The 14,557-nt window shown below is 49.0% G+C and overlaps 3 protein-coding genes across 4 annotated transcripts; 2 read left to right on the top strand and 1 right to left on the bottom strand.

Moving 5' to 3' along the window:
- Positions 1-701: 701 nt before the first annotated feature.
- On the top strand, positions 702-4,957 carry tat (tyrosine aminotransferase). The gene is made up of 12 exons (XM_029154137.3): positions 702-857; positions 1,322-1,587; positions 1,669-1,773; positions 1,856-1,923; positions 1,998-2,156; positions 2,332-2,470; positions 2,559-2,611; positions 3,583-3,735; positions 3,824-3,952; positions 4,029-4,112; positions 4,253-4,351; positions 4,424-4,957. Exons 2-12 carry the CDS (start codon positions 1,323-1,325, stop codon positions 4,562-4,564), a joined length of 1,395 nt encoding a protein of 464 aa, XP_029009970.1. The 5' UTR covers positions 702-857; position 1,322; the 3' UTR covers positions 4,565-4,957.
- Positions 4,958-6,799: 1,842 nt separating this feature from the next.
- On the top strand, positions 6,800-9,940 carry zgc:56622 (uncharacterized protein LOC326033 homolog). 2 transcript variants are annotated; one of them, XM_041071266.2, is made up of 10 exons: positions 6,800-7,158; positions 7,796-7,969; positions 8,037-8,153; positions 8,231-8,308; positions 8,378-8,494; positions 8,847-8,959; positions 9,173-9,260; positions 9,332-9,415; positions 9,677-9,737; positions 9,809-9,940. In XM_041071266.2, exons 1-9 carry the CDS (start codon positions 7,069-7,071, stop codon positions 9,686-9,688), a joined length of 873 nt encoding a protein of 290 aa, XP_040927200.1. In that variant the 5' UTR covers positions 6,800-7,068; the 3' UTR covers positions 9,689-9,737; positions 9,809-9,940. The 2 variants fall into 2 exon arrangements, with proteins under 2 accessions (XP_040927200.1, XP_029009973.1); XM_029154140.2 differs by having other exon boundaries at positions 9,655-9,737.
- klhl36 (kelch-like family member 36) lies at positions 9,886-14,194 on the bottom strand. The gene is made up of 9 exons (XM_029154142.3): positions 14,014-14,194; positions 13,578-13,660; positions 12,869-13,063; positions 12,661-12,783; positions 12,169-12,390; positions 11,266-11,571; positions 10,960-11,187; positions 10,720-10,877; positions 9,886-10,627 (listed from the first exon to the last, which is right to left on the bottom strand). Exons 1-9 carry the CDS (start codon positions 14,018-14,020, stop codon positions 10,090-10,092), a joined length of 1,860 nt encoding a protein of 619 aa, XP_029009975.1. The 5' UTR covers positions 14,021-14,194; the 3' UTR covers positions 9,886-10,089.
- Positions 14,195-14,557: the final 363 nt, after the last annotated feature.

Genomic DNA, 14,557 nt, shown 5'->3' with positions numbered 1-14,557 from the left:
ACATTCGAGCCTCAGAACATTCTCCCACATCTTTAACCTGAGGTGTTTTTTATTTATTGTAGCAAACTACACACAACTTGAGGACAGAACATTAGAGGATGAGTTATGATGATGATGCAGGAGAAGCTGCTTTGTGAAGTGCTGCCGTCCCACTGTATCATCCCTTGTATTAAACCATAGGATTTCACAGTAGTTTAACGCTCTTGAGGACGATGGTGACATGTTTGAGTGGATTCCTGCCTTACGGAGCGTGAGACAGAGCAGAGCAGCGGGAGGAACTTCGTCAGAACTTCCATCAGAATCACAGTTAATACAAAAGTCAGTGACTCAGTTTGAATAAAACCTTTCTTGCATGACATACAATAAACGAAAAAGGTGCCATCAACTTGGTCACATGATTTAGTGTGAATAAGTGTCTGTGAAACATCAGCTGCTTTTGTTATGCTCCTTCCTTCAGTGGAAGCTGGACCCAGGCCAGGACGCCTTGTTTGTGAAGAACATTGACGTTGATTGGAGGAGTCCCCGCTCGTGCTGCTTGTGTTGTGATTGTGAGCTACAAGTGGGAACATACATTCTGATGGTGTTGTTGTCCTTCACTTCTGCACGTCTGCCGCTGTGTGCGTGCGTCACAGTCCCCTCCTCCTCTGTAATTGGTGCCGTTAAGGGTTCGAGGTGGTATGGATCTGCTTAGTGATGTAAGGTGGGTGTCGTGGCTCAGCCCTCAGCCTCCACCAATGGAAATATGTGCAGGGTCCAACTCCCATGTCAGAGGATCCCAGTATAAAACCGCCTGATTCATAGCGCACCGTCCGATTTATGTAAACTGAGCTCCAGGCCACGCGTTGAATTATTACGAGGTGAGTGACACGAGCGCGGTTCACTCTTTTATTCAGGTAACGTCACAAAGAATGCTTTAGTTTAGACCATTTCGTTATTATGTCAGCGTGTTTTAAGCTCAGTCCTGTCAGTTGAACGAACGAGAATAAAACATCTGCTTTGTTTTCTAAATACAAACATTAGGCGTAACAAAATCTGATAGAGTTAATAAAAGTTTTAAAAATGTACGAATTAGATAAAAGACTTATTATTCTATATAATTTATAAATGTTGCTCATTTAAATGGAATTTCCGACAGCGTCTGAAACATTTTTTTCACTGCGATGCCGTGAAATTAATTAAATTTATCGACTGGACGTACTTTAATAAAACTAATTATTGACGCTAGACTGACAGCTCAAAACAAACGTTTATTAATACATATCGTGCCTTTATTAATACAACAAAGTGAATTGGAAGTGGTGCTGGCGCGTGTCCGTTGCAGGATGGAGAGCAAGTCTTATTTGGTTCAGATGAACGGAGTCGGCGGCAAAGCCGGCGTCCCTGCGAGGAGCCTGAACGGGAAGCAGGGCGTCCACCACGTCAGCGTCAACGGCAGCTTGTACCCGGCCAAAGCCAAGAGCCGCCGGCTGCGGTGGGACGTCAAGGCCTCGGACATGGCGAACAGCACGCTGAACCCCATCCGGGCCATAGTGGACGGGATGAAGCTCACCCCCAACAAGGACAAGGCCATGATCGCCCTGTCCATAGGTGAGAGCGGCCCGGGAGGTCGTTGAGCCGGCTGTGGTGACGTAACGATGCTGTGCTTGAACGAGGCTGCCTCTGCCGCAGGGGACCCCACCGTGTTCGGGAACCTGCCCACCGACGAGGCCGTGCTGCAGGCCATGAGGGACGCCGTGGACTCCCACAAGTTCAACGGCTACGCTCCGTCCGTGGGTGAGTCCGCCTCACCCGCCTCACCCGCAGCGCCCCGTTGTTCCGCGTGTGCCCGTGTCTGACCCGCGTGCGCCCCCCTCAGGTTACCTGAGGAGCCGGCAGGCGGTGGCCAACTTCTACAGCTGCCCCGAGGCGTCTCTGGAGGCAGAGGTGTTCACTGCTCCACTCCTTGATCATTGTGACCCTGTAACAGAGCAACGTGACGTGAACTGATCCCTCTTTAGGACGTGATCCTGACCAGCGGCTGCAGTCAGGCCATTGAGCTGGTGATCGGTGTGCTGTGCAACCCGGGGGACAACATCCTGGTCCCCTGCCCGGGCTTCTCCCTCTATAAGACCCTGGCTGTGTCCATGGGCATCAAGGTCAAGCTCTACAACCTGCTGGTGAGCTCAACCTCTAAACACACATAAAGAACTGCTACTAATTGTATTACTATGTGTAGTTTACACCACGCTATGAATGAGTCGGCCATCTTTGTTTACCTCATCCCTGTCTGAGTGTCGGTTCCAGTCGGGCCTCATATTAAACGCTGACGTAGGGAATCTCTGTGCTTCGCAGCCGGAGAAGTCCTGGGAGGTGGATCTGCAGCACATGGAGAGTCTGATTGATGAGAGGACGTCCTGTCTGATTGTGACCAATCCGTCCAACCCGTGTGGCTCGGTCTTCAGCAGGGACCACGTCCAGAAGATCCTGAAGGGTCAGCGGCTCTCATGTGATGCTGTAGCTGGCTGTAAAGCAGCCTCAGCCTAGGGAGGAACCAACTCGCTTCTTCTTCTTCTTTTCAGTGGCCTCCAAACACTGCGTCCCCATCCTGGCAGATGAGATCTACAGTGACATGGTGAGTGGCACATCTGTTCCACTAGCGAAGCACATTCTTCCCTCGGCAACAGCGAACGCTGAGTCTGACCTGGCTCTGCAATCACACATCGGCACGGGGAGGATTAAAGGCCGTGTGTGAATGAGGCCTGGTGCAGCAGTGGAGCATCCGCTAACGCAATGTCAGTTTACTTAGAATGGAACAGCAACGCCGATGTCAGCCTTGAAAGTTAGTACTGCTTAAGGGTCATGCAAACAAGTGGGCACACGTACACATACACATACACGTACACACACACACACACACACACACACACACACACACACACACACACACACGCACGCACACGCGCGCGTACACACATTTACACACACGTACACACGCACACGTACACACACACACACACAGATTTGTCTTTATTTGTTCAGTACTTTTCCACTTCGCATGAGCTGATGAGCAGCTGGATGCGTCTGTCACTCAGCTCATCGATCGATTCTCTCCTGCCAGAGATGAATGAAGGAAAAGGATCAGAGGGCGCTGAGAGAGAACATCAAGTACACAAAGACTGCAGCACCATGAATGAATGTTGCACATCTGTGGCTTTTTATTTTGTTCCACGAGCCGCTGTGAGTGGAAGCATTTAAAGCCGGGGTGGTTGGGTGCATCCGCGCCCCCAGCACCACAAGCAGACCAGAATGACTCGGCACTTTTCAACTCCATGTGTTTGCAATCAGAGGCGATGTAGCTCTGGAGGACTTGGAGGGTGGGTCCGATCTGGAGGGGCCAGGGTGTCTGAACAGCGAAACGGCCCTGAACAGTCCCACGCTGTAAAACCCTCCACTTTTCTCAATCCTCCAGTTTTTCCTAAAGGAGATTTTTTAAAGATACCTCACATTCACCTTCTTCACATTTGAGCAGCTCCAGGAACAGTGTGTTCCAGCATCCTCCGACTCCCCTCTCTCCCATTAATCAAAGCCCCCTCGCGTCTGCAGGTTTTCCCCGGCTGCAGCTGTCCGTCCATAGCGTCTCTGAGCAGCGACGTGCCCATCCTGTCCTGCGGAGGTTTGGCCAAACGCTGGTTGGTCCCAGGCTGGAGGATGGGATGGATCCTCATCCATGACCGGAACGACGTGCTGGGATCTGAGGTACGTGGAGCCGCCTCTGGTGGAGGACGCAGGCACCGTGTGTGTGTGTGTGTGTGTGTGTGTCTGTGTGACGCTGGTTCCTCTGCAGATCCGACAGGGGCTGGTGAAGCTGAGTCAGCGGATCCTGGGAGCCTGCACCATCGTCCAAGGAGCTCTGGAGAACATCCTGAACAACACGCCTCAGAGCTTCTACAGCAAAACCATCAGCTTCCTCAAGGTAAACACCAGGCAGCTGCTGTGACGTCGCGTGAGTACAGCGCTGTCGTTGTCCGTTCTCACTGTTTGTTCTTCAGTCCAACTCAGAGATTTGTTTCGGGGAACTGTCCACGGTCCCCGGCCTGAACCCAGTGATGCCTTCAGGGGCCATGTACCTCATGGTCAGTTCATTTTGACATACACAGAAACTCATATGTCGATCCAGTGTAATCCTTCTGTTCTTCATCATCATCATCATCATCATCATCATCATTGTTGGCAATAAGACTCTCAGTGACCTTTTGAACCTCCCTTTGTGCAGGTTGGCATCGACATGGACCACTTCCCAGGCTTTAAGAACGACGTGGACTTCACCGAGCAGCTGGTGACGGAGCAGTCCGTGTTCTGTCTTCCTGCCTCGGTGAGTCGCTGCTGATGCGTCAGTAACGGGTGAACCTGAACCTCAACTAATCAACGCGCTCGTGTCTCCCAGGCTTTTGAGTATCCCAACTTCTTCCGCATCGTGGTGACGGTGCCGGAGGAGATGATGGTGGAGGCGTGCGCTCGGATCAGGGAGTTCTGCCAGCGCCACTACCGGCCTCGCAGCTGTGACAGCAGCGATCTGGAACAGTGAGGCGGCGCCGGATCAGCTGGACCGAACCGGACCGAACCGGACAGAAGCTTTGAATCATCCCCCGAGTCAAAATCATAAAAAACAACACGACGCGTGGTCGAGTTGCATCTGGAGTAAATATTTATATTTTATACAGGCAACCATTGTTAAGCTTTACTTGTATATGTGTGTATTTATATAGTCTTTGTACGTGCTGTCTGTGTAGACATTACTTCTGCTGCCTCGTAGACACACAACCGACACCAGCTGGCACTTTTTTGCCTTATGTGTTTGAATAGATATGATATACTGGAAACGTCCTGCTTTAACTATTAGGAAACTTTGTGTCTTATTGAATTACATGTATTTTATATCAGAGATTTCTTGTGCTGATTATATAAAGTGTAAAGTGCTCTCAGTTTCCAAACTGTGTGTTTGTCAGAGCTCAGTCAGTCCATAGCGCCACCGTTCAACACGCCGTGTCACTGTGACGCTTCCTGTCAGCTCAGCTGGGTTTGAAACATTCTGCTCAACAGACGCTTCTAGCAGCTGACGTAACTGTCCAGTGTGCTAACAGTCTGTTGACTGTCTGATACTTCATCATATCACATCATATCATCATATCAAGTTAATCACATTGAAAGTAACAATAAAAACTCGGGGTTCGTGAGAGAAGGTGACAAAGAAAAAAGTGGCACCAATGGAAATGGTAATGAACAACAATAATATTAATAATTCATTTTATTCATAAAGAATGTGCTACACAAGAAATTAAAAACAAGAATAAACATAAAACATAGGATAAAGGATAAACATTTAAAACATGGGTAAAAAACATAGGTAAACATATATAAAATAGAAAGGGAACAGAAACAGTCCACGGTCTGTGGTGCTCTCACATTATTAAGTAAAATCCGCAGCTGAAAAGCTCGATCCCCCATCGTATGCAGTTTGGTTCTGGAGGGAGGAGACAGTAAGGACTTGGGCAGTGAAGGTGTCTTGTTGTAGATTGTGGTGTGAGGAGTTCTTTAAGATATAAAGATTTCCTGATAAACAGAGTTTATACTGTATTTGATGCGCACCAAAAAGACCAGCTACTGTAGATACAGTAGACGGGGAAGAAGAACTTTGTGGTCAACTGTATCAAATCAACTGTGAGGTCTAGAAAGATGAGTAGTGAAGCGAAGCCCCGGTCAGCAGCCATTAGAAGGTCACTGGTGACCCTCACCAGGACTGTCTCTACTGTGGGAAACAGACTGAAAGTTTTCGAGGTGATCATGGGCTAAAACAACTTTTTTCAGATGTACAATCAAGCTGTTGCACTGCTCCTCTGTTAGATGACTGCAAGTGTGGCTTTGAGGTTCGAGCAGACGATTTATTACAGAAGAAAGTTGTTTTGAATTGCTGGGACTGTTATTGATTATGTTATTGATTATGTTTGAGTAGTAATAGACTAGTTCTAGTCTTTTGATTCACTGTAGGCTGTTTTTAGCTTGGTTGAATGAAAAAGCTGTTGGCTGTTTTTATCTGACGGAGCTCACTGATGAACCACGGGGCGGATTTAGAAAAGGTGACCACTCGTGATTGACCAGGAGTCAAGAAGGATCCTTCTGTAAAATCTGTTAAATCTATACCGATGTGAAAAGGTAACTGTGGATCGTTGGTGTCCACCTCCTCACCGCTAACATGGCCTTCACGCTACAGTACACGTGACCTGTGTCTCCCTCTTTCACCCTCAGGCACCTTCTGACTCGTGTTCCGTTGCTCGGGCCTGTTTCGATGTCCTGTGGCCCCTAATTTGTCCAGAACAGGCCTCAATTTAAAATTTATGAGAAACCTGCTAGAAAAAAAAAGGCTGTTGCTAATTAGGGGATATGATGCTATGTGTTTGGTTATGAATGTTTATTTGTTGGCATTTCTTGTTTAGTAGCATGTTCATATATATGACTTTGAAGTTTTTTTTCTTAACAAAGTCTCATCTCTTTTTTCCAAAATTACTGTACCTTTATTACTTCAGCCTTAATACTACAGGTGAACCATGATTATTAACTTTTAATTTCTCCTTACCTGTATATATAAATAACGCATATTATTATAATGTTGAAATAAACATGTTTTGACTTGCGCCAAGTTATTGCTCAATCACAGAGATGATCTGATCAAAGTCAACATTACACAGCAGTCACATGAAATCAACTAAAGGAACCCAGAGAACTAAAGAAAGGAGCTTAAGGGGCCAAGATTAAAGATTTGTCAGAAAGAATAACAAAAGGCGGTGGTGTGTGTGTGTGTCCAAGCCAAGTGACCTTTGCAATTTGCTGCTCCTCATTTACAGCACTCACACATAAATACTTAATGACGGTGAAGCACCTTGTGCATTGTCCAATAATTAACCAGAGCAAAGAGACGTTGGAGGAAAGTCAGAACAGACATGTGATAAGCAGAAGCAGGAAGGCCGTTGACTCAGCAGCTGTACGTTGAGGGGGAGGGGGTGAAGCCCGGAGCTTCTCGTTTCGCTGGGTGACATGTGCTCCATGGAGGACTCACCGGAGGCCAGGACCATCGAGCTCAACGATGGAGCACACATGCCGCTGCTGGGCCTGGGGACGTGGAAGGTAGCAACACTCTGTATGTGCAGCTGCTCAGCAGTCAGTGGTCTGTTCTGTCTGTGGTGTTTATAGGTGAAGATCCCGAGATGACTATATCATCTCTACTGTATCGCTTGGCTTCTAACGGACAGGCAATAGCACGTGGCTTTGTGCAGAGCAGCTCTGGTGGCTGCTTCCTGGTGCCCGAGTGTGTACGAGGCCAAAGGGACGGAAGCGCCCAACAGCTGTTTGCTTAGATATACTGTAATGTTGACAAGAATGGAGCATGCTCACAGGGGTCTTGACCTTTGACCTTTTCATAACTGACTCACTTTAATCTGATGCTTATTGCTGAAGTCTATATTCTAAAAAGCACATAATGCTTGGGTTTGTACATTCACACCTCAAACAGCTTCTGAGTTATTACCGGTGAGATAGAATATTTTAAGAGCAGATGTCTGACGCTCTGAAGTTTCTCTTAAAAGGTAACGTGTCCAAGTGATAGATGAATGAGTCTTCCTATTGATCTTATTGCAAACCATCAACCATTTTAGAGCGAAACGGGAAGCTAGATCTTATGATCTTAAGTTAAATGAGCACAGCCCACAGAACCGACCTACAAACTTCCCTGGATGACGCTGTTCATGTTCTCTTCTTGCCGAAGTCGTCCAATCGCCCCACGTCGACCCAGGGAGCAGCAGAGACCGCCATTGCCGCCGGCTACCGCCACATAGACACGGCGCACAGTTACTGCAACGAGGTGGACATTGGGAAGGCTCTGCAGGCCAAGATGCAGCAGGGCATCATCAGGCGCCAGGATATGTTCATCACCAGTAAGGTGTGTATGGAGAGAGCAGCACGCGGTGGACGAGGCCTCTCCTCACGCGTGGTGCCTTCCTTTGTAGCTGTGGTGCACCCATCACTCCCCCGCGGACATCCCTGTGTGCCTGAACCGATCCCTGAAGGACCTGCAGCTGGACCACCTGGATCTTTACCTTGTGCACTTCCCTGTTGGCCTCCAGGTTGAACATTCAACACAATGTGCCAGAATTTAGCGTTTTTGTTACGTTCTGTCTCTTACTTTCAAATATTTACCTAGAAAATGGGCAATGAGCTTTTCCCAAGGGTTGATGGGAAGATCCTGACATCTGACGTTGATTACGTAGACGTGTGGAGGGTAAGAACTCATCTGCATTTTCTCACGCATCAGTCGCTGTCTGCAGCCACTTACTGTCACTGTCTGCAGGGGATGGAAGCCCTGAAAGCGTCAGGGAAGGTGAAGAGCATCGGTGTGTCCAACTTCAGCATCCTGCAGCTGGAGAGACTCCTGGCCCTGTGCAGGGTGCCCCCTGCTGTCAACCAGGTACTGAAGGTTCAGCTTCATTCGCTCAGCTGATGGCCTGCATCTTCATTTCTTGTACGCATACCAGAGACATAAAACCATGTGTGTGACCATGAAATACATAGTATTTGACTCACACAACGCTGGACTGGTAGGAGAATCATCACAGATGAAGCTATCATCGTTGTGGGTCCCTTCAAATGATGACCAAACTCTGCTTCTGCGTCGGTGCATTTGCCACTATGTAATGATGATTAACATGCCTGTATAGATGCAAATGTTTCCCTGTGTAGGTTGGTATTTGGTGGAACAGAGTGTCTCTGTGTTGTGAGGAGCAGCACGTGCAGGTAACTTGGTTGTTCTTCCCCCACAGGTGGAGCTGCATCCCTACCTGGTGCAGACCGACATGATAGAGTTCTGTAGATCCAGGAACATTGCACTGACGGCCTACAGCCCCTTTGGCTCGCCAGAGAGACCCCCAGAGCTGTGAGAGAGAGAGAGAGAGACACACACACACACACACACACACACACACACACACACACACACACACACACACACACACACACACACACACACACACACACACACACACACACACACACACACACACACACACACACACACACACACACACACACACACACAAAAGACAGACAGACACTGATGAACTGTTCCTGTTCTCTTATCTGGGACCAGGCTGAGGAAGGACACAGACCCACACAAGCTCCTGGAGGATCCAGTGGTTGCTGAAATAGCAGCTCGGCACAGACGCAGCTCAGCACAGGTGAGTGTGTAGGTGGGTGTGCACAGCAGCAACACGTGGTGCATTCATCAGTAACAGCCTGCCTCCTCTAGGTGCTGCTGAGGTACCACGTGCAGCAGGGCATTGCCGTCATCCCCAAAAGCGACAAACCTCATCACATTTTAGAGAACACAAAGGTAAAAAAAACATTTGTTCTAAAAGGAACCAACTTGGTGTCGACCACTGCTACAATGACTTAGAGTAATCTAAGGTGCAGACACACCTAGTCTGCCTATGGTCAGAGCAGCGGGAGGCTTTAGTCTGGATGAGTCTCAACCTAGTGACTAGTGGACTAAACAAGATCGATCTGTTCTAGTGAACCTTAAATAGGTCACTCTATTGACTAAGCGCTCGCTCTGTGGTGCCGGTTGTGCAGATCTTTGACTTCCGTCTCACAGTGGAAGACATGAAGACCCTGAGAGGACTGGACCGCGGGTGGAGGGCCTGCGCCATCGAGGAGTAAGTCTCCAGCCTGCGTTCAGCTCATGGTGCATCTGCTGCATTCTCTGCTTTGTCACTGTGTCTTTCAGAGTCAGGAGTCATCCGTACTACCCCTTTGAATGACACCGCCTGGAGCAGCAGCCGCAGCAACACGTCAACACGTCTTTGTCTCCCTGTCTGTACTTTATTGTTTGAATAAAACCCTGTTTAGTCTCCATTCATACTGTCATCATGTGAAATCTGTCCACATTTACAGACCAATGATGGTTTACACACTGTCCAAGCAGTGAGGTGGTGTCTGTCACAGGACAGTCTCTGAGCTCAGAGCTGAGTCTTTACTGTATCTAGAGGGAGAGTTCCCCTATGCTCGTCATCCGTCGTCCTCTCTGGACAGGACCAGTCGCGAGGGCTTCACGGTGCAGACACAAGCCGAGGCCCCTGCTGTACGTTTGGGCAGGTCGGGCCCTCTGGACCACGTGCCTTTGTCCGGGTCGTACAGCTGGGTGGCTCTGGAGAAGGTCATGCTCTCCCAGCTGTAGCCTCCAAGCACATACATCCTCCCGGCCCACACGGCCAGGCCCGCCTCGCTGTTGGGCAGCAGCAGCGGTGCCACCCGGGTCCACTGGTTGCTGCACGGGTCGTAGGACTCTGCGTGCAGGATGTCGAAGCGCTCCGTGGTGTCCTCGTGGTCGTCGCTGCCCCCGACGGCATAGACGAGGTGGTTGAGGGATGCCATGCAGTGCCAGCCCCGGGCCAGAGACATGGGCTGGCGCTCGGCCCACGGGGCGCCGTCCTGTGACGGATCGTAGCTCAGGACGTCTTTGCGGTACGGGCCGATTTGAAAGTCGTGTCCTCCTGAAATGTAGACGACGCCGCGGTGCACCGTCCCAGCGTGACCGTAAGTCAGCCTACAAAAAGCAAAAGGCTCAGGATAGCGTCCTCTCTGGATCTGTAGACTCAAAGCTCCCTCAAACGGGGCAAACAGACCAATCAGTCCTACCTGGGGAGTCCTGCCACGTAGGACCAGCTGTCCTCGTCGGGGCGGTACACCTCCACCGAGGACAGGGCTCCGCTGTCATTTCTCCCTCCCACGGCGATTAGACAGTTCCCCACTGCACCCAGGTAGAAGTCCACTCGCCGCTGGTTCATCGGAGCCCCCTGGAAAAGATCAAGGCGTCTGTCTCTGAGCTGAGGAACCGCGAAGCAACCGTTTGAGGTGGCGTCGTTGTCTCCACAGTACCCTGGTCCACTGGCTGTGGCGCGGGTCGTATCTGTGTAGCAGGTTACAGGCAGCGTCTCCTCCGTTGTCCCTGGACGAGCTGCCACCAGCGGCGAAGATGAAGCCTCCCAGGACCGCCAGGCAGTGGTGGCTGCGCTGGGCCGGCAGCTCCGTCTCCACCTCCCACGACCCCGTCTCACTGTCCAGGCGACAGACGCTGGCGCTCAGCTCCTCTCCGAACTCTGAAACCTGCGGTTCCAGCAATGCAGCAGGGTTGACTGGTTCATCAAACCCAGGAGGCGTAGAACACAACGGTGTAACGTTTACCTCTCCTCCGATGAGCAGCAGCCGCTCCACCCCTCCCCTCAGCATGGTCCGGCCTGTCTGCAGCAGTGGCTGCGCACTGGGCCTGGAGTGGTACTGCACAGCTTCCTCCACCAGCACCTCACAGCCGGCCTCCTTTGGCAGCAGAGCTCGCATCCGTGGGAGCACCTGGCCCACCAGCTCCCCCACCTGTATCAGGGGAAAGTGGATGCAGGGGAGGAGCTGCATGGCGTGAACAGCCCGCTCTGGAGTCTGGCCAAGCCACTGCAGGGTGGCCTGGAGCAGCATCTGCTCACTGCTGTGCTGGACCTGAGGACAATATTAGATACCAACACTGAGATAAAGTCCAGGAATCAATCAGCAGTTGAAATAGAAATAGACACGAAATAGAATGTTAGGACATTCACTTTTCACAAGGACGTCCCCAGACTTGCATGAAGGCTCCTTCATAACATTTAACACGTTTTACCATGTAACGAGTCTGTTTGTCTGCCATCAACAATCTAAATGAACAAAGCCCAAAGAAAAAAGAGGCCAAAGAAAAAGTTCTCCTCCATAAGTTCCTGTATTAACCGTTATAATTTGACTAGCTCTACATTATAACATTAAGACAAAGCTCCTCCTATAGTCAGTGAGTCTGTTTATCTCCACCCTGTTAGACTGCACCTGTGTAACTATATGTTACAGCATCAGATACTGTATAATAGAATGTGTTTGGTGTAATATCTGTAAGTTACAGATAGAAGTGAGTCACAGCTTTGCGACACCTGATGGTAAAAACAAGACCTGCAACTTAAACATAAATGTACTGCAGTGAAAACAGATCATTTTAAATTGATCATTTGTCAGATCTTGTAGTTCAAATAGTCACTAAATCAATTCAAAACGTGCTCCTTTGTGAATTACCTGGTCACAGGAGAGGTAGGAGGAGAGTTTGTGTGACGGAATGTTCAGAAGGAAGTCGGGCGTGAATGAGAGCGTGGCAAAGCGCGCGAGGATGAAGCAGTCAATGAAGGTCTCCAGCCGCTCCAGACTGTAGAGCAGAGACAGCTCCTGCAGGTACAGGTAGTTGTCCTCACTCACCTCCTGTTCCAGGTACTGGCAGCAGAAATCCACCACTCGCCACACCTAAACAGCAGCAGTTTAATCATTGCAACCAAATTCTAGGGTTTGTCAAATGACACATTATTTTATGTGAGGACATGATGATCACTGTGAATTTTTATGCTATAATTGTAACCAGAAAGATACAGGAAATGTCAGTGAATAAGTTACTCTGCTCTGAAATGTTCCCAAATGAGTACAGTAGTTTAATTGGTAACAAGTGAGAGCATCACGATCCAGCAGAGACCCAGTGTAGCTCATCATTTGTGCCAAAGCTTCCGGTCAGTTTCATACCTGCAGAAGGTGGGCAGCTTCCAGCACATAGTCAATGTTTCCCCCATCCAGTGGCAACTCTCCGCTGTACAGAAAGTCCACCACAGTCTTCAGACCGATGTAAGACATGCCAACCAGCTCCACCTACACATGGGAAGAGGACAAGCTTTCTTTGACTCCCTGGGATTCCAGGTCTAGGATGTTTTTTTCTCTGCGGTATCCTCTGTACCTCTTGCTGGTGTTCCTCCCTCATACCCATGGTGAACATAGCGTGGAAGTAAGGGCTGGTGATGGCCAACAGGGCTCGGTGAGCGGGGACATGCTGGTCATCGGCCACCAAAACAACATCGCAGAACTGGCTGTGATGGCGCTGCTCGTTCAGACCCTGTAGCAACTCTGCAGCTTGTTCAACACAGCGAAAGACCTGCAGACAACACACTAAAACACTGTCGGTTAACTGAACAGGAGGAGATAGGATCTAGCTCAGGTCTGGTTGAGTCCCTGTATCCTCTGATTCTTTTGAGGCCACAAATAAAAGACTTCTGCCCTGTGCTGGCAGAAAGCGGCTTCTGAGGAATTCAAGGGTGAGCCCTCTGCATGTTGGGGTAAAAACATCTTATAGTGTCACATACTAGGGGACAAACGCATTGCTAACAGGGCTTTTAACAGACCATACAATGGTAGGTGATGACATAACAATGAGTGCGTCACATCTGATCTCAAGACAAAGTTTTAAACACTTCATGTGTTTTATTTCTAATAAATGTTACACATTTTACAGACCATCAAAATTTGCCCCCATCATTAAATCAAAAATTTACTCTGTTTGCCTTGAATCTTTTGGATAAAAACGCATCAGTACTTATTCGAGTAAAGATGCTGAGCTTCAGTAGATTTTTCATTGGTTCCCTGTGTTCAGTCCTGTCAGACACACTGACCTTAGAAGACCTACTGATCCGCTGGGGTCGACACACGCGGCTTGTTTTGGCTTCATCCATGATGTCCCTCAGACAGACACCATCTGAAGAACATGCACATGGGTCATGTTGGGTTAGAGTTACACTGACTTGGCCCCATTTTCTGGATACGTATGAAAACAGACACAGCTAATGTTTAAAGTCTGAACCAATTCCTCATCATAAAATATGAATTATTTTATTATGGGCCTATTTGGTTTCCCCTCGATATAATGTATCTATAAACAACTGCCTCCAGAACATGAGCAGAACAAGCACAAAACTATCAGACGACCCAAATGAAGCAATACTGAAAGCAAATCTGTGTAACTGCACATGCACAACATCAGCAACGCTCATATGTGTGTAACCGAAGCAAAACGCAATGTTGTCTTTTAATTTGTGATCTCATTCTTACAGTTCATCCGCTGCTTTCGTCCGGACGCACAGTGGCTCAACAGACAATGAAGAGTGGCTCTGGTTCCTACATCTCTACACAAACTGAACGTGTGGCGTCTCCGTCCAGAGAAGACGGAACCGCTGGTCCACGAAAAGCGCCGTGGGCTGCTCAGTGACGTGAGCTAGCGCGGAACAACAAACACGCTTCCGGGTGTTTTCTGATTGGCTTGTGAGTGGACAGGAGGCGGAAGTGACGTTTTAGGAAGCGGGACAAATGATTTCGAGTAATGAGACGATATCGCTCCAGCGGTGCTCTCTCACCTGTACAGTAGCGGTGGAGAGATGAAACAGTACGCGGTGTAGGACTATGCTCTACCTATTGGACTATGCTGTATTGCAGGAATACGATGTACCTACAACAGTACTGTATGTGAAGACTCAGGTTCAGCCAGGTGTTTCTAATAGATCTCTTGTTTGGGCCTGACTTGTCTGTGTGGTCTTTTCCTCCAACTCACTGCTGGATAGCAATCAGTTTAAAGCTCAGCCTCTCAGTTCATCTGAAT

Source organism: Betta splendens, chromosome 6, assembly GCF_900634795.4.
Source record: "Betta splendens chromosome 6, fBetSpl5.4, whole genome shotgun sequence".
NCBI classification, from domain to species: Eukaryota; Metazoa; Chordata; class Actinopteri; order Anabantiformes; family Osphronemidae; genus Betta; species Betta splendens.
This window is presented reverse-complemented; position numbering and strand designations above follow the sequence as displayed.